At 40.1% G+C, this 22,593-nt stretch overlaps 1 protein-coding gene across 1 annotated transcript; it reads right to left on the minus strand.

The window, feature by feature from the left end:
• Nucleotides 1–1,047: 1,047 nt before the first annotated feature.
• On the minus strand, nucleotides 1,048–22,047 carry dusp22a (dual specificity phosphatase 22a). The gene is made up of 7 exons (XM_033625421.2): nucleotides 21,761–22,047; nucleotides 18,212–18,245; nucleotides 17,370–17,452; nucleotides 15,466–15,515; nucleotides 10,993–11,067; nucleotides 10,591–10,762; nucleotides 1,048–3,873 (listed from the first exon to the last, which is right to left on the minus strand). The coding sequence occupies exons 1-7, from the start codon at nucleotides 21,779–21,781 to the stop codon at nucleotides 3,682–3,684; spliced, it is 627 nt and encodes a 208-aa protein (XP_033481312.1). The 5' UTR covers nucleotides 21,782–22,047; the 3' UTR covers nucleotides 1,048–3,681.
• Between the last annotated feature and the right edge of the window lie 546 nt (nucleotides 22,048–22,593).

Below are 22,593 nucleotides of genomic sequence, written 5' to 3' on the forward strand. Positions count from 1 at the left end.
TCTATCTATCTATCTATCTATATCTGTCCATCCATCTGTCCATCTATCTATCTATCCATCCATCTGTCCATCCATCCATCTATCTATCTATCTATCTATCTATCTATCTATCTATCTATCTATCTATCTATATCTGTCCATCCATCTGTCCATCTGTCCATCTGTCTATCATCTATCTATCTATCTATCTATCCATCTGTCCATCTATCTATCTATCTATCTATCTATCTATCTATCTATCTATCCATCTGTCCATCTATCTACCTATCTATCTATCTATCTATCTATCTATATCTGTCCATCCATCCATCTATTGTCTATATAGATATAGATGGAATTTATTTATTTATAAAGAAAACAAACACACTAAAACCAGGCTCCCATTCATTGTCTCTGGAGCAGCTTGGACATCACTTGACGACATCACCAGTTTGAGATTTACTTCTCTGGTTTCTGGCTTTGAGAGAGAGATTAGCTCATGTTCACAAATATTGATTGAACCTACCTAGGCCATGGAAATAACATATTGGAAGTCTTCCTTTAGATGGTGTTCCCCTTTAAGAGCTTTTCAAATACACTGTAGTCTTTCGTCATTACAAAACTGGTGGGTGATGTCATCAAATAAGTACTGTTTTGACACCATTAATACCCATCATATTTTTGTATACAGTTATGCTAAAACAGGTGTAATACAGCTTACTTTTTATCATTAAAAAAATCAAACAGCGTGTAAGCATGTAATTTTGGAACCTTAGTCATTACTTACTAGTGGTTAAAGATGTACTACACTGTTTATTTTAGTGATGCTGCTCACCCAAGTCTTGTGGTCTATTACCAGGTGATCTGCTGAGTAATACTCAGAACCCTCTCAAATCTTGAATGTAGACTGAACTTTAAGAAAAGCCATTCTAGGTTTTACTCAGCACAGTTACCGTGCTGCCTCGTGAGAAAAGCAACCTATAGAGATGAGCTGTGTATTACAGTAATAACCACGTATATAGTCATTTTCTATTAGGAGTTGTTTTACTCACACACAGACACATGCTATGATGTTGATAGCACAGATTTATTAGCATTTCCATAGGTTTCATCAATCACTGCATTTTATTATAAAACACAAACAAAAAACACCATAAATACACAATTACAACAATTAACTGTACCCATGAATCTACAACAGAAATGACCTACAAAATCAGCTTTGTCACAATAAAAAGACAAATCAGAGCTTCAGTAAAATCAGGAAGACTTTAGCATTTGGACTGCAGAGATCCTTCATATGTAGTTACAGTTTTACTCAAACACTTAATGTAGCTTCCCAGTTAAACCTGCTATGTATTACTTAAAGGAACATTTTGCCAATTTTAAAACTCCATATGTCATTCCTAGCTGCATGTCTTTAAGTGGCCAAACAGTGTTTGCTGCAACTCTGGTTAAAGCAGCCTAGTTTACTAACAAATGTCACCCCTGGTTTATTTTATCTATTTTATCAGTTGACAGTGGACAAGCTACGAAGGGTTTGGATGATGTACTTTTTTCTTTTGTCTCAGCCTAATATGGGACAATCCTGGAACCCATCGGCTATCCATTTGACGACGATAAGCCTCTGGGGGCAACGGACAACATTTCAAGAGACCCGGCGTGGCTAGCGGGTATTCGAGCCAACCCTTCCTCTTCCATGCACCGATCATTTTGGCTAATCTCTATAAACAGATATCTGCATATGAATGCACATGAATTTTGAAAGAGAAAGCTAATATAAAGCTAAATCATCAAACAATAACCAATGGGTTCGGAGATTGCATTTCGGCTAATGCTTTCTGCCCATAGAAACAGAATGAATAGAAAGGACATTTAACTGTTTGCTATGGTCATTTGACTAGTTTAAAAGAAAATGCCAATTGCTGTTAGTAGTTGACGACACGTCATTGGGGCCATAAACTATGTCACACCCACTAGTCTGAGAACTCTGTTTTGGCCTATTCTGACACCTATTTTCCTTCTTAAACAGAAAAAATGCAACCGTACAACAATCCAAGTTTCTCTCATTCATCAAACTAAGACCAGCTCAAAACACACATTATTCAAACTTAACAAAAACAAAAAAAATATTCAACAAAACTGTCTTAGTTTAGGTAAGTTAGTCTACCTTTCCAGCAATCACCAACTCTGGTTTGGTTGAAATAAACCCTTAATTCACAAAGTTAGGTGTGAAAATATGCTGGATCTACACACTCTTTATCCCTGTGGTCTCTCTGTGCCTCTCAGCTGTCTGCAGAGCAGCTGCCTGCTGTCACTCATTCTTCAGAGGCAGCTACATCATGTTTCGAGAAACATGCAATTAATGGCAACAAAGAAATACGGTTATACAGAAGTTAGCTCGCTACAACGGTTGCAATGACAGCGTACAGTACAAATAAAAATGGCCTCTCTGATGATCCTGCTAAGTTGATTTTAATGGGAATGTCTGTTCTACTCTTATTCTATTTCAAAGGTTCCACCTCCTCACACTGACTGTTTACCTGCAGCTCAAACATGATTGGTCAGTACTACTCTACAAATGGAAAACAAACTGCTTCTGATACAAAAATGTTGTCCTGTTGCCTACAGATTCCACATACATACACTCATATCTGTTTATAGAGATAACTCAGCAACAGGTGTGTTGGCTGGGACAGAGTTGCTGGGAAATGACAGAGCTGACTAACAGCTTTTCCTCTCCCATTACCCAGTAATATTAATTGATATCAAGTGACTAAATTCCTCTGTAGATGGTTGGTGCTGGATTCTGTTACAGACACTGGTACATATAGTGTGTTGACAGCTTGGAATTTTCTTCAAATATGAAACCAAAAGTACCAGTGGACTGAGTGAAGAGCATCCAACAGGGTGTACTGTTAATATATTTATTGCTATTATATCTGTAAGTGGCTAGCATATTTGCTGACAACACCATGTCTATTGTTTGGGTATTGTGCATTTTACTAGTGTGTGCAATGTCGATAGTGTTTTAACATTTGACAGGCAAGCGGTGCTTGCTCTCAGCAGGATGTACATATTAAGTTCTATACTGTCAGCTCGGCAAACATGCCAACTTCGCCATCTGCAGTGTTTAAAGAGTATACCATTAAGAGACTGCAAATTGGTCTTTGTCAGAATAACTGCTCAGAATAATTGGCATCAAATTGGTTGTAGATTTCTGGATTTCACATCCACATAATTAGTGACAAAATGTTCCTTTAAGACAGCATTAATCAGTCTCTTCTTTAAGGCTACTGAGCTGAACATTGCAGGTGTAAAGAGTCCACACAGAAGTGTTGTTTATTCATCATGGCTAAGGTGCTGAGGTGTTTAGAGTAAGGCGTCTGTGAGCACCGATACCCCAGTTGTGGCTGTACTTAGTTAAGGGAACAAGGAAGGTATTGGTAGTGGATTAGAGTCTGTAGCCCAATTCTAAATCAACCTCCAGTGATTAACAATGAGTAGACAGGTGCAAATTAAGTATGAAAGATATGATTGGCTTTTAAGGGGGGGTTACTTTATCCTATGTTTTCAGAGTTGTACAAAGGCCTTAAAGTTGGATAGAACTTGGGGTTGATTTGGAATTGAGTACAGAAAGATAGTGACTGCCATTTACAGACAGCACTGGGCAGGACGTTAGCATGATCAGAGGCCCATGTTTCAGCTGCTGCCCTCAGCATCATCAGGGTCGGACGGCAGAGCACAGACACCTACACCGTGACTAATCCAGCGCTGGTCTGCTCCTCTCCTCTGGCTCTCCTGTTGCTCTGTGTACTGGCTCAGCAGGGCACCCACCTGCTCCTGGTCATTGAATGGACTGGGACGGAAACTGGAACGTAACCATGCTCGATACTGGGGACGAGAGGACAGACAAAAAAACATAATTCAGTAAATGTCGTTATTATAACAAACAATTTCTGCATATATATTCTTGACAACCGTATTTCCAATCAGCTTCACATTTGCCAGTTGTTTTGCTGAGGACCCAAGGAAGTGAGGTGTTGAGTGCGAGCGCCTGAGATCTACAAGACAAATTTATGAGTAGTGCACTACAACTACCAGAAGTACATACTGTGCAGTGTGTTGAGAGGGGTCTCCTATTAACTGATACACAGCTAAAAGGCATGTTGGGTACAGCTTACTCTCCATTATTAGCTCAAGTACACTCAAAAACAAGTGAAGAAAGACAGACCGGAAACGCTACATTGTAGAAAGCTCAAACAATTCAAGCATCAATGATGTAACTTTTTGAATAAACACTTCTGTTTTCTGATAAACACACTTTAACTTCACTGAGGCCATATATGTATACTCTAGCACTGCGAAGAAACACAACTATGTCATGGCAGGTGAATAATTTAGGACCCCAGGAAGAGCAGTGTCGAGTGTAGAGTTGTTTGGAAGAGCAGTTCTCAAGAAAGCTGCAAACAGCAGTACTGGAGGTCAAGCAATGAGCCTGTTCTTAGCAGGCATGTATTGAAAGCACACTGCACTTGTTAAATGTAATACTGGCTTGGTGTCTTAGGTCTGTTTACCATGAAGTCACATATCTTGCTTTCGTAAGTCTTGAGTTAACCGGTTATTGCATCACATTGGATCTGTGTCGTTTTCTATTACAACCTGGGGTGCAAAGTTGATTTCATAGTTTCAACTGAATGATATGACAAAGTATGTCATGAAATGATATTCCATGTATTCACTGTCTTCTTTGCAGGAAGGAGCTGATGAGTAGAAAAAACATGGCTTGCATGGGAATGTGACGTAATGGGTGGAGAGGGCGGCACAGACTGGATTTGATGAGACATTTCTAATGGAGCACTTGTCTCTCTGCCAACATGCCTGCTCACAAAAATCACCTGAGACTCAGTATTTCCCTAGAACACGACTTACAATTTCAAGAGAGACTCAACTTTAAAAACAATGGAGTTACTGTGGTGTCTGGCAATGTAAAATTAGAAACCTGGCTAATAGTTATGAGTATATACTCGGTCCAAAAGCCTCAATACCATGTACGAAATGCTTAAAGTCTATTAACTGACATGTAGAGTTGCTCCATGTGGACTCTGAATTTAGATGGTTTCAACTGCAGAGCACAAAAAATAAGAGAGTCCTTCTGTTGAAATGATTTAAGTGCCATTTTGCCTCTTCATGTATGAGTCAAGACCACTTGCAACAGGTGGTATGGTAGTAGGCAGTAATGGCTTTTTGAGATATTATAGCATCATAATTTGTGTGTAAAGGTAAAGCTAAGTTATCTGTAAATATTATCTTGATATTTATTGTCACTACACTGAATGCAGACTGAGCTTGTCTTAGATGCTGCAGCCTTCCTTTCCAGTAAAGATGTTCAGTGTTGTAGTGACAGCAGCGGGTCAAAAGAGCAAGGAATTGAGATTTCTCAAAAGATGTCCAGGAATTTGCTGCAATACCTTATTCTTTACGCAATACGATGAAGTGAAAGTCACTCTGGACATAATACATTCATCTTCCTAAAATTAGTATTCTCACCCTCAACCCAAAAACCAAACGAGTACAGCACTGACTCATAGCATCAACAGATGAATGAAAGCACAGTATAAAGATAAGATATCAATAATCAGACAGACTTCAGGTGCAGCGTTCTGCTAAAGGTCATTGTGTCATCTTAAAAAAGAAAATGAATCATGTTAGAAGCTACAAGGTGTGTTTAAGTCTTCCACTGACTGATACTAGTTTGATGTCACATGCATCAAAATCAAAAGGAGGTGGTATCGCTATCACGCAACAAAAGTAGAATTTGTCTTGTTAGAACTGAAGTCAGACCCTTAAAGTTAAGACAAAAGGTGGATTTGAAATAGTTAATTGTGGAGAGGCTCGGGTTCATAGAGTCACTGCTTTACAACAAAACTTTTTGATTCTTTTAACAGAATAAAAATAATCAGACATTTTATTAAATACAATGCAATATACTTAATGCAAGCAGCAGTAATAACAGCTTTCCACGCTTTTGCCTATTACGGTGTTCACGGACTTCAAAGTTGAACGAGTTTTCTCTCACTAAATTTGCATTATCAGTTATAGGATGTGCACTTCACTGTATTTATTTACATGTGTTGCTACTGTGATGCTGTGTCAGTGAATGTTACAGTTGCATTAGTAACTACAGTGTTGTCTTGAGGATTCCTCACTTTCTATCTGAGGCACATATGGGAAAAGCACAAATACAGAAATCCTATTTCCTCTTAAATCCTCGAAATCAGTGCAAGATCTACAAACAATGAGCAATTTTTTTTTCAGTCATGTTATGTTGCAAGATGCTGACAGTAATGCTAGACACGTGATGAGCAAAACCAAGCTAATGCAATCCCAGCAAACCCCCCTGCAGTTCCCCTTCTCTACTCAATGGCTCGGTCAGTCCAGCTTTAATGGGATTCACACACTTGGTGCCTTCAAGTAACTGAAATGCTGCAAAAATGTTAAAGGCTGTGAACAGCTACCTACAGTGTGTTTTCATATATAATTCATCCTGCCAATGGTAAAACACATTGGAGACAAAGACTAAAAGTAAAATGCAAATAACAATGACCTCACTCCCTAGAATGTTAAAAAGAAACAGCAAAGTGGTCTTCTAATGATTTGAGACAGTATTTCTAATACAAACATATGTCATATATTCTAAGATACAGTGTTTGACATTTTCTCTGGATGAAAAAATGCCCCAAATCAGACTGGACATGAAACCAGACAGTTTAGACTGATATTCTCCAAAGTGAAAATAGACAACTATGAGCATTAAAGGTCAGGTCTTTGCCACCGAGACTGTGCAATCATGGATTATGCACTGTAAAATAAAAAGACGTTCAGTGTAAAGATCACCACACAGCTGTGCGGCTCAAAACCCTTAAAACAACCCTCATATCAGACTAGAGCTGGGTTGAAAAAATCGATTTAATCGATTCGAATCGATTTTCCTTTAAATGGCACAATATCGATTCATTAATTAAAAAATCGATCTTTTACTATAACTGTTTATTTTCCTCCGTGGACGTGTTGTACAGCCGGTGGCAGACTGCAGCAGCAGTACTATCAACCCAGATAATCTCGCGAGATCAGCATTTAGCATCTGAGATCACGGCGAGAGATCTCGCAAGACAGCCGGACACTGAATGAAGACAGAGCAGCAAACAATGGTGGGAGCGTGTCCACTGAAGGAATGGGTCTACGGTGCGAGTATTTTCACTCGCATTTTCCCCTAAAAATATAACGCTAATAATGTACGCATGTTTATTAAATGCACATCAGTTTCACAGAAAAGATTAAGAAATACCACTAAGCATCAGCACACTGCTAACTGTCGCCTCAGTTTGTGCCTCATACAGATCTGCTGGTAAAGTTAACTTAGCGTTAGCAAGCGTGATAAAAGACGGCAGAGAGGTGACGTTGTGCAAATAAACCCAAGATTTATTAATTTTCTGTAGCAGTAAACACATGGGCCGATAACAAATGTGTAAACTAACTATGCTAAAGCTTTACAAGCTATTCAGGGCTGCCGACGATAACATTAAAATGACAAACAGCAAGGCTAACGTTATGGCTAATAAGCTAACGTACTGACGCTCCTCAGACACACACACACACACACACACACACACACACACACACACACACACACACACTGGACAGCCTCTCAGTCCTTTCTTAGCCGCTAACGTTAGCTCATGTACAACACAAGTACCACACAGAAACTTTTACAAAGGGTCATAATGTGCTTCTAATGACTGTCAAATCGCCAGTGAATGTTGTTTACACTGCAAACATGGAGCTGTTAGTGCCTGCTCTCATGGGGCAAAGATCCTCTGAGAAGAAAGACGGTTCACTCTGCTCTGCCGCCAGGAACAAACTCAGGGGCAAAGATCCTCTCTGAGGAAGAGGATTCACTTTGCTGCAGAGTTCACCTACGTACAGTCAGGTCCATAATTATTTGGACAATGATACACTTGTCATCATTTTGGCTCTGTACCCCACCACAATGGGTTTTAAATGAAACAATGAATACCTGCTTAAAGTGCAGACTCTCAGCTTTCATTTAAGGCTTTTTTCAAAAATGTAGTATGAACCGTATGCAGCAGGATGAAAGCTAAAGTGTTTGGGGCTACATTATCTGCTCAGATTCAACCAAATGCTTCAAAACTCATTGGACGATGCTTCACAGTGCAGTTGGACAATGACCTGAAGCATACTGCAAAAGCAACCAAAGACATTTTTAAGGCAAAGAAGTAGAATGTTCTGCAATGGCCAAGTCATATCATCTGACCTGAATCCAACTGAGCATGCGTTTCTCTTGCTGAAGCCAAAACTGAGGGCAAAACACCCAAAACACAAGCAGGAAGTGCAGACAGCTACAGTAAAGGGCTGGCAGAGCATCACCAGGGAAGAAACCCAGCATCTGATGATGCCTATGTGTCCAACACTTGAGGCAGTCATTGACTGTAAAGGATTTGCAACCAAGTATTAAAACTGACTGTTTAATTGATGATTATGTTAGTTTGTCCAAATACTTATGAGCCCTTAAAGTTGGGGGACTGTGTGAAGAAATGGTTGTAATTCCTACACGGTTCATACTACATTTTTGGAAAAAAGCCTTAAATGAAAGCTGAGAGTCTGCACTTTAAGCAGGTATTCATTGTTTCATTTAAAACCCATTGTGGTGGGGTACAGAGCCAAAATGACGACAACTGTATCATTGTCCAAATAATTATGGACCTGACTGTATATTGTTTCTCTTCTGATACAGTCAATGTGTGCATCACGACCACTGTAGTGTATTGCGGAAAAGCTTTATAAGACGGTTACAGGCAGCAAACTTGTGGATGTCCTTTGTTTACATTTTTTGTAGCCACTTTATTTAAATTGTCTGCCTTGTGATTAGATTTAATTTAAAATATTTATTTTGTATGTGTCAGGTAATGTTAAATAAAAGTACATGATCACTAATGTACTGCTTTGGGGTCAATTCTTAATGTAAACAGTATTTTCAATAGTAATGCACCAGGTCAGAGGGTTCCTTGTTAAATATACTTCGTTATTTCTCAGAAAATATCTTAATATCCAAGCAAATTTTGTTACATAATTGAAATATACTTGACTGAATCAATATTAAACTGAATTAAATCGAATCGAATCGAATCGAATCGTGAATTGAATCGAACTGAGTCCTTGAAAATCGAATCAAATCGATCTGGAAAATCTGAATCGATACCCAGCCCTATATCAGACAGGTGAGAAGTAACATGTTTTGTATTTATACAGGAGGAGAATTAAGTCCACTTGCCGTGAGTTTTAATGTTAATTAAAATTAATATTATTAATATTTATGAGAGTTTTTCCATACAACAAATAATAATATGAATTTTACACATATATGTTTATGTTTATGTTTATGTGAGGCACTGTGAAACAAACCATGGCTGTTCATTAGTCTCTGCGAGAATAAAAAAAATATCCAAACAAGGGCCTGTGCCTGGTGGATCAGATTTGGCCTAGTTGAGACCACATTGTTTTGCTGATGAAGAATTATGTATCATATGTTTATATGAATTTCCCTTTCATTACTATCATTACTATCCCTGTGAATACTGTGAGGTTGTGTGTGTGTCAGCATGTGTTTGCTTGTTTTATGTATAACATCATTTGTGGAGATGTGTGTGGGTGTGTGTATGTATAGTATATGTGTATATGTTATGGTACTTGTTCGGTGCAATCAGTTAACATGCTAGTGGCAAGTCTAAATTGGTGGCTAGAGGGAGGTTTAGCCATGACTACATGACCCCCAGATATGTGCTGTGTGTTGCTATGTGTTGTTTACCTATATAATATATAATGTATTTAAAAAACATACACAGAAATAATCATGGATGAAAAAGTCCTCTACAACTTTCAGATGAACAAGTGAGCTACAATCAACAGCTGACAGGTTAATAATCAACTTCATGTGCACTGTGATGGTTGCATGAATCATATTGTGTAACTTCCTGTGCATGTCTAAGTGGCTTTCAATCACCAACAACAGCACAAAAGACACAAAGACATGTACAGAATGTGAATTCATCGTATGGCTGTTGCTAGAAGGAAGCCAGTGAGGAAAACATTATAAAATCTGTCATTTTTAAACATTCATTCATTTTCATTTTCTGTAACTACTTATCCTGATACAGGTTCATGGGAGGCTGACATTGGGCAAGAGGCGGGATACACCCTGGATAGGCCACCAGACTGTCACAGGCACATAGAGCCAGACAACCATTCACGCTCACATTCACACCCATGGGTAATTAGAGTCACCAGTTAACCTGACCTATGTGTCTTTTGACTGTGGGAGGAAGCCAGAGACCCCGGAGAAAACCCACACTGACACTAGGAGAACATGCAAACTCCACACAGAATTTTAAAACATAAATTCTTAAAGATCACAACTTAAAATCCCTTTTGGCTTTAGGTTGCATCACTACAAACTGAAAGGTGGTTGGGTGCCTTCTGAAAGGTGCCGTGGGCGTGCATTCATCATGTCTGTGTGTTCCTTCATGTGTTTACCTCTGCAACTTGTGTCCTCTGGTACTCCTGCAGCTGCTGCTGGAAGCCATAGTTTGGGCCGACGAAGGAGCGGACAGCCTTGATTGCGGACAGACACTCCTCCCAGTTGTAATGGGTGACAGTCATCAGGTAAGCCACCACCATGGTGGTGCTGCGGGACACACCTGCAAGGCTGCGGCAAAGCACGTGACTTGGTCATTGTCACAAAGCAACTGCATGTTCAACACCCTTATTCCTGACTGATAACGATACATAACAGAACAGGTACTGAACAGTTTTTTTTCTCAGGCTTATTTTGGGTCTATCTTTTGAGGTGTACTACAAACCTACATCCAAAGAGAACATAACATATCTTGACCCCTCCAGAAGGAGCCGGTTACAGCTTTAGACATAAAAACCTACCAGTGAACAAGACATGATCCACCATTCAGGCGACATTCATGGATGAAGCTGATGCACTCTTTAAAGTGCTGTAATCTGAAAATGAAAAAACAAGGAAAAAAAGAAACTGATACATAGCTCACATTTTTGTGGTTTGTGGTACAAAATATAGAAACGAACACTTTGAATCAAAAATGACATTAGTACCATGGCTCATTAAATCAGGAAACGAGCTTGCTTTTGCTAAGGTGGTGTAGGGGTTGTGAAGCTAAAAATAGGTTACGCAGTATGGGATATGAGAAAGGACACCTTGAACTGAAACTCCTGCGTCGAGGCCCCAACTCTGTGTTTTGAACAGGTTGGTGAAACTATGATTTCATGATACTTTTCTGATTTTGACTGAAGAAACTGAAAATATAGTAAGAAACCCCAGAATGGAGCAGGCAGTTTTGATCGATTTTTGTTTAGAGCGCATGGAGAGGTTTTGATTTTTCAACTGCTTTCAACTACTCCAACTTGTCATGTGAGAAAAAAGGTCAGGTCTGCTCAAACAGAGAGTCTGTGGTAGACCAGAGCACAGACAGTAGGGACAGACAAGGGAAGTAACAGTCGTTGGTTTTTGTCTATCTGCAGAATTACATCAGGTCCCAGCATTCATTCACTCTGTGTCTACAAATGATCGAGTGGAACAAAAATACAGCCTCCTGAACTATGGCGGACCATTCAGGTTCACATGTTGCTGCCCTCCAAAATAAAGTTCTTACTCATACTGAGCTTTTGTTGGCCCAATTTGTCAGACCCTCTTTTTTAAATGCAAGCCAATTAAAAGCTAAGAAATATTAAGAACACAATAGAAAGTCTGGATCAACAGGAAGGTACTCCAGAAGACAAGAAAAGATAAATCAACAAGGATCTGTTGTCTGTTTTTAAAAGCCCTGACGAAGATGTACAGAAGTCAAAACATGCTGGCTCTTTAAATGGTTTAGCCACAATAAAGGCTTTTTGAAATGATTTTTTTTAATTGCCTTTATTAAAAGGGCAGCTGAAGAGTCACAGGAATGGGGAAAGAGAGGGGAGGACGGCAAAGAACCACGAGTTGGATTCAAAACCAGGCCGCCGCCAAGGGCTCAGCCTGCATTGGGCTCCAGGTGAGCTAGAGGTCACGTCTACCTCATTGATATATTTTTGGAATATATTCTGGAGTGCCTAAATTGTCTTCCTATTATCTTGCTCCCTGTTTTCCAAGAACACCCAACACATTTTCGATCTACATTCTAGTTTAGAGAGAGAGTAACCAGACATCTCTTTTTCACAATACAATTTCTATTTACCTCGAGCCACACACACAAAAGAAAAAGCTCACTGTATAAGATCACATCCTCAGAATGTGACACTTTTCTAAAATAAAAATAAACTCAAAGCAGCACAATGTGGTGCAACCACTCCTCAAATATCCTACGTGTTCACTGTCAGGAAACACCGATGGCATTTTGCATAGTCAAGAAGTGCATGGCTGATAGCGCCGTCTCCAGAGGAGCAGATGCTGGTTACTCAATAGCAGACAGAATAACAGACTGGGGCTAAAATAGATTGACTGCAACTTTTCTTTTTTCCTCCTTCCTGAGATCCAAACTCTTCTTCAAAAGATGTCCCCTCAGCACTTTGTTCTGTCTTCCTAGCACAGAGACTTCCGGCCATCTTGTTTAATATGCAGAAAATTACCTTGTGACAAGGACTTGAGGTTTTAACCAGTTGAATTCAGAGAAGAAACTGAAACAAATTGTTGAGCTACCGTACATTAGAAATGCAAAACGAGCTTGTGCAATTCTATGATATGGAGAAACTTCATTTGGTACATTGGTACTCTGAAGAAGTCATTTTTAAAACAAACAAAAAAATGTTCTATCTGATTTTTAACCACAGTACACCATGGTATGCATGCAGACTCTTTGCACAAATGCACATCTCATTTTGGAAAAGCTTGATGCAAATGAGTTAACACCTTCATGGTCAGTGCACACTGTGCATTAAAACCATAACAGGCTTGTCATGAGAATGTAAAAATGGAGGGGAATCCCGGGCCCTCAACAAACAGATACAAGTGCATGCTAGCAACTATATAAATCAACGTTTAAGGCAATTAAAAATATATATTTTGTATTTATTCAGTGAGTGATCACCTCACCTGATATCAATTCTGTAAAAGCCTCGACAGCATCAACGACAATGGCGACCAGGTTGGCCTTCATGTCCCAGCTGGTTGTTACAGACATTTAACCTTTGTTAGGACACCTGTCACATACTGCTCGCCTGGAAATCATAAAAAATGGATGCTTCTGAGGCTCTGACCAAGATTTCATATTTCCGTTTTATCTACTTAAGTTCTGAGAGAGGTAGTAAGGGTCTAAGGTTGGCTGTCATTTTAATTATCTTCTCCGTTTTCTTTTATAGTGTAATTGATGCAGCCTATTGAGACAGTCACAGTGATTTTGAGCTACACAAATGAACCCAACTTCCATCCCAAATTACAGACACAAGAGCTTTAAGGAAGTTTAATGTTTTTCAGACAGCTTCAAACTGCTACAGTTGCTCCAAAAAAACAAAAAACAAAAACAGAACCTTCGTGACAAAGACAGTGCCTGCTGTGGACCTTCCACATGGGAGGGGCCATCAGACCTGGCCACAGGGGCTCCCTGGCTGGTGGTGAGCATTGTGGTGCGTCAGTTGGCCTCACCACTCCCGTCAGTCAGCCTAGTGATTGTGACAGAGGGGGTTTATTAAAGCTCTGGGTGGTCGAGGCCAACAGCCAGATGTCACACTAAGGTTTCCTTCCTCTGCTGCCTGAGGGAAGGACACTTGATTGCGACAGTGGAGGTCAGACACCTCCAACCCAACCCAATCAGCAACATCCATCCAAACACTAAACCTCAGGTCTCATTAACTTGCGTTTTACCAAGCTCTGTTTTCTTTTTCTTTTTTTCTTTTTTTTTTTGCTAAGTTAAGTAGAAATTAAGTTCCTCTTCAAACCCCAAACAACCTCAATGACTGCCAAACTCAAAGTCAGCCTCAGATTTATGGAAACCAACAGCATTACGTCTCCAAATTCAGGTCAGAAACCCCCAACCTTTAACTTATTCACATTTAAACTCTACGTCTATCAGCAGCCCTGTGCTTAAGAATTTTTTTTTCTGATTGCAGTGGTCTGACCTTTGAAACAGGACATTTGAATGAAGAGTTTTGAATTGAGACATACTAGTAGGATTGTATACCCCTTTGACACAAAGGACCAAGTGTTCAGCCTCTGTGTGTCCTGTCTTTTTCTACTAATGGTATCTGTCAACAACCTTATTATTTATTATTAATCGTCATGATTCCCCCCACTTTTTCCTTGTCTTTCTCCCCATTTTAGTATGGCCAATTCCTTCATTGTATGGCCCTTGTCTCTGCTGACTCCACTGTATATACAGATAGTGTAGAAAGCACCAGTGCACATGGTGTCAGCAAGGAGCTTCACAGGGATAAAGTTGTACACTCGAGATTTATGCAACCCCTTCAAAGATCCCACCTGTCTGTGCAGGCACCCAGACCAACCAGTGGAAGGCACCACTACAGCAACAACGGCATTATCCCCCACCAGCTCCAATATTGACTGCAAAGTTAGTCACGTCCTGAGGGTGCAAGACTGCTCTTTTGCATATATGCTCAAGCTGCAACCCATAATTGATGCTTGTGTTTTGTGCCCTCAGCATGAGTTAAGTGTTTAATCAAGAATTGCTGCAGCTAGTGTTGCATGAAGTCAAAGACTCTACAAAGGTATCAACAGTAATGCAGTGACTAATGCATCCGCTGCAAGGGTGGAGGGACAGCTCATGCCTCTTTCAACACCGAGTCTGACTCCTAAACAACAATGACACATTGAACACACTCTTTGTCTCTCTCTCTTTCACACACACACACACACACACACACACACAGACGCACATACACAAACACAGGGAACAAAGACTACTGTTGTGCCTAATTGTTATGAACATACTATAATTAATCTAATATTGCACGGTCTACTTTTCTGAATATATCCTCAAATCATGACATAAACTGATCAATGATTTCAATTTCAAATTTTAAACTGGTCACTTTGTCCTCTACTGCACTGCCTAAATTCATGCACTCGTAGTAAAAATTAAACAAGCCGATAGTAAATGTCCAAAAAATACCAACAGGAATTGAACGATTAAAGACAGACATATATAATTTTTATAAACTGTTTAAAGTCATTATAGTTATTGTAATCTTTGTAACGGTTTACATTGGGGCGTCACACCCTGGGGCCACAATCAGGAGGGTAGAAGTGTTGAAACAATAGTGCATGACTCATCGGCGTCTCAGAAATTCACACAGACGGGGACATTTAAAATCTGACGTATAAACACTATTAGTACATCTGATTGTCTGGGTGCGTGTGTGTGTGTGTGTGTTTGTGCTCTTACTCACAGGTTCTGGCTGGAAGCATCAGCTGCATGTATACAAAGGTATGTCATGTCCTGTAAAACATGTATGGAAAACTGTAAAACGGCTGAAACAGAATTCAAGAACATATGCCATGCATGTCATATCTGGATGTTACCTATAAATCTTATTAATGGGTGCAATTATGGCCCAGAGGCCTCATTACAGATACTGCTTATCCTATCTTAAGTTAACACAGGAGAAGCAATTCCTAAACTCATGGCTGTGTCCTATCCTGTCTCAGACCTCTTATCTTAACTTAAGAAATCCTCACTGTAACTGTAGAGTCAGTTTATCTGTTGCCACTCATCCTGTCATACCGGTATCTATGTTTAGACTGCCTGCATCTTTGATTAGAAAGTCCCGGTAGGCTGGAAATCACCCAACTGGCAAAAAAAAAAAATGCCTTTGTGAGCTATACAACTACTGGCAGAGCCCCGTGCCTCCTTGTCGGCCTCTCCAGAGCCGGATGTAACACATCGATCAAATTCTAAATGAATCATCTTGGCAGTCAATATATGCCCATTAATACAAGGTTGGGGAGATTTAAAGCATCATCAAACAGTTCCAGCAGCCTTTCCATCATTATGTTGCGGTCATGTTTTCTCCATCTACATTGTCGCTGCCATACAGACCTAACAACAGTGCTACTGCCATATTTGGTAGGTATTTTGAATTAAGAACAAACTCTAGCTATCCTTATTTAGGATTCCTAACTTGGGAAATCTCTAAATCTGTATTAGCTAAATCCCTATCCTGAGATAAGACAGAATTTTTTCCTACATGCAGTTAGGAAACATGTTGGTGAAGATTCTCAGTCATCCAGGTCATTGTGATCTTAAGTGCTATAACACTGGCAACTGGACTTGCTTGAGTTTCTTAAAGACATGTCACCTTTCATCCAAGAGGCTTCTTCAGTGCTGACCTGAAGCCTTTGTAAAGTTCAAAAGCTCCAACAGTTCCTCAAGATAATAATCTGTGTCCAGTGTTCTAAAGTTGACTGTTAAAGCCCAGTGTGTCGAAGTGAATCTAATCTTATCAGTTTGTTCTACCCAGTTGCCTCTGATGTAGCACTTAAACAGTTAGGAAACATGTTTCTGTAATACCAAAAAGATAAGATTTCAGGCATAGGATGTTTCTGTAATGAGGCCCCTGGTCAGTTTTGCAGGTGAGCATCTGGCACTCCTATCTCTTGTGAGCTCTAGGTCTTCTAAGTCTTAACAGGTGGGTCTGTATTTTTCTAGTCACTCAGTAAAATAATTATTTCTGTTATGGGGCTTAGCAATATCTACTTAAAGGTGCTGTACATAACTATGGAGAAAGAAAGGTAATTACTGAGTCTCATTCCAAGGTTGTCAAATACCGGCGCTTTGGGTTGGCAGTTCGGTCTGACTACCAACCCAAAGCGATGGTATTTGATGATCTGGGAATAAATCTGAACAATCAACTGTCTTTCTCCAACACCTTTAACTCATTATTCAAGACAGGCACAAAAAACTGACTAATCAGTCTTCTGTAATAAACTACTTTCCACTGCTACAAATATCAGTCTCAGAACATAATGTTGAAAGACACATCTACTGTCCCTGAATTATATATCTCACACTTGAGTCATCAGTGTCTGGTAATTACAACAGATGAAAGTGGCTAAAGAAACTTCACATGGTTTCTGAGATTATTATCTCCTGTCCATAAACACACACTCATTATTGAAACTGTCCATCTCAGGCACAAACCTCTCTTGCTCCAACCATAACTCATCACCACCCCCAGCTGGCTGACAGGACACATCACACTATGACATGCACAGTCATACCAAAATCTCCATGTAAAAATGTTCACAGGAAGAACAAATAGTTTGACCCAGCCAACCTGGATTTTCCACGAACCTCAAACACGGGTTTTGCATTGTTGTACACCGACAGGATGTGGGTGATGCCATTCTTAGACAGACTCTCTCTGTTTTCTGCATCTGGGGCAAAGAGAAGAAAGAAATATCTCTCACCCGAGTCATGTCAGTGATTTATTATACCGACCAAACACACCAACACCTGACCAGCTGTACTGTACATTGCTGCAGAGGCAGGTCTGTTAGCTGTTTACAGTCCTTCAACATCATTCTGTACAGTTAGGCTTGTGGTCACTTGTTCCTGTCACTTGAACTAAATTTAGCCATTATGCTTGTGCCATCATGTGGAGCCATCATCGCAGCAGCTAAAGTTAGAAAGCTGCAAATGCCACATTAACTGGGAAGGGGTTGTTTCAGGCCAGGGAGTGACACGCTAACAGTCTTTGAGACTGTCTACTTGTTTAATGTAAAGCAAGCAACACCCTCTAGCGTAATTGTCTTTTGTCAAGGCACTTGCATCTCTTACTCTGAAATCTAAATTTGACAGTAAAACGACTTGAAGCTACAAAATGAAAAGCTTGTGTTAAACTATATAAGGGACAGCACTTAAACTGAAAACCATTAACATTGAATATGGGTAAAATGTAATGTTTTTGTCCATATTATTTGGAAGAATAAGAATAAATGCCAATAAAAGAAAGTAATATGTTCAAAAATAGGCTACTGAAGTTTAAGTGATGCGCATCAATCCCCACACCACACATTCCTTCATGCAGTTATGGCCTATAATGGTAGCATTCTGCCTCTAGTAGTGAAAGCCTGACCCGACCCTGCCACACTGCATGTATCAAATCTACAAACATCAAATCAAGTCTGTCTTACCTCTTATATTCCCAAGGTAGAGCCCATCGACGACCTGTGAAGCAGCATTCACAGACATATTGCGTTCAGGTTAGATATTCATTACAGTCCAGCTTCAAAACCTCCACTTGAAAAGGAACGAATGTCCCAGATTGAGCCAGATTGGATTTAAGGCTTAAAGACCAGCAAATCATCCCCTGCAGCCATACAAGGCCTGAAGCAGTGATGCACGATTATCAGGGCAAAGTGATGAGTGGCAAGCAGCCACTTAGTGTTGCTGTACTTTGGTACTAGTGCCATGAAGCACTGGGTTTCAGAGGATAATTAATTGCTGGATTCACAGTAATAAAATGTACGATTAACTCATCCCACACATTGGTGTGGCAATTAAGGATGGAAATACGGATGGCCAGTTTATTTGCTGATGCAGACTCATTTTAAAGCTAAATTAAAATGCACTGCTTTTACTTATATACACTTACACCATCAACCTGCCAGGGACTGCAGATGAAAATTAGCCCGTATGGCTAAATCTGGCACATTTATTCGGCTCTCCTTTTTTTTTTTTTTGCAACAGGCAATTTAGTGATATCCCCACAGTTGGGGTCTTGACTGGTGTTGAAATAAAATTCAAGGTCCTTTTTTTGTCTGAGACCAAGACAAGACCTTAGAATATGTTTAAGTCCAAGATGAGACAAAGACCTTCAAAAAGTGGTCTCGAGACCGGTCTCAAGACTGACTTTAAGTACTACAACACACCTTTTTACTGTCTAACTAACATACTGGACATCAGTGTAATTTTGCATGATAGTGATAAACAGTCCACCATCATGTGTGACGTAAATGGTTATGTCGCTGTTTCATAATTTGAGGCAAAATTGCATGAACCCCTCATCAGAGGGTCAGAGGTCAGGGTCAGCCACAGCAGCCCTGGCATTCAGTCAGTGCCTTACTTGTGGGCCCATCAGTAGGGTGGGAGCAGGAGAGTAAAACCAAGCCTTTCGGTTTAGGGCCAGTCTACATGTTGCAAGTGTATTATTGGAAAGTTGTGAATCAACAGGATAAGTTGTATCAGTTGAAATAAGGTAAACAAAAATGCTAACAGTATGAACATAGCTTATGTGCTGGTATTTACTATAAGTTTATGATTAAAATATAGTGAAGCAACATAATAAGGTGGCGGCATGGTGGTGCAGTGGATAGCATTGTCACCTCACAGCACCCCTCTGTACTTAGTTTGCATGTTCTCCTCGTGTCAGCGTGGGTTTTCTCTGGGTGCTCCAGCCCAGCCTCCTCCCACAGTCCAAAGACATGCAGGTTAACTGGTGAGTCTAAATTGCTCGTAGGTGTGAATGTGAGTGTGAATGGCTGTCTGTCTCTATGTGTCAGCCCTGCGATAGTCTGGTGACCTGTCCAGGGTGTACCTCGCCTCCCGCCCAATGTCACCTGGGATAGGCTCCAGCTCCCCCGTGGATAAGCGGTTACAGAAAATGACTGTATGAATGAACATGATAAGGTGTTTCATATGATATAATATACTGGTAATACAGTGCATCAAATTATGCAAGGTCATATTTGGACCTAGGCAAAAGAACTGTTAAGGGAAAAGCTGTGTTTAACTCTGGCACACGACAGTTGTGATTTTAATTGTTGATATTAAAATACATTTAGAAATGATAGCAATGTTGTTGACCTTTAAAAGCAGTGTTTATGGTTTGGCAGGGGCATATTTTGAGTTTGGTATTGGCCTGGTTTTTGGGTGGGTTTTATTAGCTGTTGGGCTGGTTTTGTCACACAGACATGGCAGCCCTTTATCCCCAGGAGAAAGCTTTAATCATCTGCATTATTCACAACACAATCATATGAATTCATGACAATTTAGAAAAGAAATTGAGCCACCTAATGCTTAACTGTCATTAGATCTCAATCCAGAGGCAGTCTATATCTTGTTTTAGCTGTTTACACATTGTTAAAACATTTAAAAATATGAACAGTGCAGGTAACCTAAAGTGCAGTCTTCAGTTTATTTATATCAGTGTGGACCATAGACTGTATCAATAATGTAGACAGAGCAGAACACGTCACATGATTGACATGATTGATTACATTGATTGAATGACTTCAGTGTCCAACTTCAGGCCCATCTCCAAGCTCCCTTTTTAAAAAGGTCCTAGAAAAGGTAGTTTGTGAGCAACTGCAATCACATATTGACTTAAATGGTATCTCTGAGAAATTCCAGTCTGGTTTTAAATCGCGACATAGCACAGACACCACCCTTTTAAGAGTTTTTAATGACCTGTTTTTAACTGTTGATTCTGTCAACTCTGCTGTCCTGGTCCTTTTGGATCTGTCTGCTGCTTTTGACACGGTCGACCACAGCATTCTCCTGCCACGTCTTAACTCGTGTGTAGGCATTAAAGGTACAACTCTTAAATGGTTCCAGTCTTATCTATCAAAAAGAAGTTTCTCTGTCCATCTCGGCCAGTATTCTTCAGGTGCGTCCCCACTTAGTTGTTGGGTACCGCAAGGCTCCATCTTGGGCCTGATTTTATTCTCATTGTATATGCACACTTTGGGGTCAATTTCACAACAACATCTCATTTCATTGTTTTACGGATGATCTACAGAGCTATCTGTCCATATAAACAAACAGTGAGGCCTCTATTCAGGCTCTGCTGAACTGTCTTAAAGATGTTCAATCATGGATGGAGTTGAACTTTCTTAACCTGAACAAAAACAAAACTGAACTCATTCTATTTGGGCAATCCAAATTTTTTTAGACAGCTACAATAGTGCCATTGGTTCACTAGCATCCTATTGTCACTACGCTGTGAAGAACCTTGGTGTGATTTTTGATTCTGCCTTTAAACTGGATAAACAGATTAGTTCAGTTGTTAAGACAAGCTTCTTTCAATTGAGACTCCTGAGTAAGGTGAAGGCCTACCTCCCTCCACATGACTTTGAGAGAGCAATTCATGCTTTCATCTCTTCGCGTCTAGACTATTGTAATTCTTTGTATGTTGGACTCGACCAGTCATCACTGCGCCATTTGCAGGTGGTTCAAAATGCAGGAGCCTGCCTGTTAACAGGAAAGAAACAGCGTGATCACATCACACTAGCTTCCAGTCCTTTTCCTGGATCTTATATGACTGAGCTTTTACAGCCTCACACCCCAATGAGAGCGTTGAGGTCTACAGATCTATTACTGCTGGAGGTTCCGAGATCCAGGCTCAAAAGTAAAGGCAATAGAGCCTTCTCAGTGGCAGGTCCTAACCTGTGGAAGGTTAACCTCATTAAGCATGACATCTTGCTCTTATGATCTTTTTATTGTTCACTGTATGATGTTGTATTGTTTATTTTAATAGGCCTATGGGTTTTTTTTATTTTTTATTAATCACTGAATATATTTATACTGCATAGCATGTTCAGCACTTTGGTCAGCTGAGGCTGTTTTTAAATGTGCTGTATAAATAAATTTGAGTTGAGTTGAGTACACTTTGCAGAGTTTTACCATCAAACAGTCACTGCCAACAACATACCATCTGAACATGAGACAAAATGAAAGCCTACCTTATTCATTCCATTGCCCATGGTGACTCTGGAGCAGTCTGCGATGAGCTAACACTTTAAGATCTAGATGTGCTGGGGTATCTAAACATGGACTTTGAATCCAAGACGCGAGGCTGGACGGAGTTTCTTCAGACTCACCACACACAGAGGACAATATTCGCTTCAGTCGCTATGTTTGTCTCCTGCTCAACAACATTATTAAGATCCAGCACCGTGCCTAAAGCAGTAATGTTATTAATTCAGCCTTGACCTCGTCTCAGCTCCAACAACAGTTCCGTCATGCTGTATCGTCTTCCGGATTGTTTTGACGTGAAACAACTGCAGCTGCGGGTTCATCCGGTAAGTGACATCACAGCATGTGGCCGGCAGCTCATACATGAACTTCAGCCTCATACATGCAGACTATATGGACATATACAGTCTGGGTTTAGACATGTGCAGATGATAAGGAACCCATAAATCCTTTATATGACGTAGCTATTTTGCAACACCCACTTGGAGACAATTTGAAGATGACGTAGTTGATCCATACAATGGGCAAAAACGGAATCCCTTTTGGACTACCCCCATACCAACACCTCCCACATACTGTTTTCTATAGTTGTTTTTAATGACATGACATTTACATTTTGTCACTGACAGAAAACAATGTGATTCATGCATTCATTAGTTGCCAATTACAAATTCTACCTCTAGTCATGGACGTAGATTTCAGGGGGGAAGCAGGGGACAGGTCCCCTTAAATATATAATATGTGCATTTGCATCCCCCCACCCCCGAAATAAAAACATGAAGGTAGCAGAGGACATAATTAAAGACATTTAGACTATAAA

This window comes from Epinephelus lanceolatus, chromosome 2 (genome assembly GCF_041903045.1).
Source record: "Epinephelus lanceolatus isolate andai-2023 chromosome 2, ASM4190304v1, whole genome shotgun sequence".
In the NCBI taxonomy this organism is placed as follows: domain Eukaryota; kingdom Metazoa; phylum Chordata; class Actinopteri; order Perciformes; family Serranidae; genus Epinephelus; species Epinephelus lanceolatus.

Bases quoted from the DNA above. Each gene is read 5' to 3' on its own strand.
- dusp22a (XM_033625421.2), bottom strand. From the start codon at position 21,781: ATGGGCAATGGAATGAATAAG. The intron at 17,453-18,211 runs GTAAGACAGACT...TCTTTGCCCCAG, and splicing joins CTACCTTGGGAATATAAGAG to ATGCAGAAAACAGAGAGAGT. The intron at 10,763-10,992 runs GTAGGTTTTTAT...GCTTTGCCGCAG, and splicing joins GGATCATGTCTTGTTCACTG to CCTTGCAGGTGTGTCCCGCA.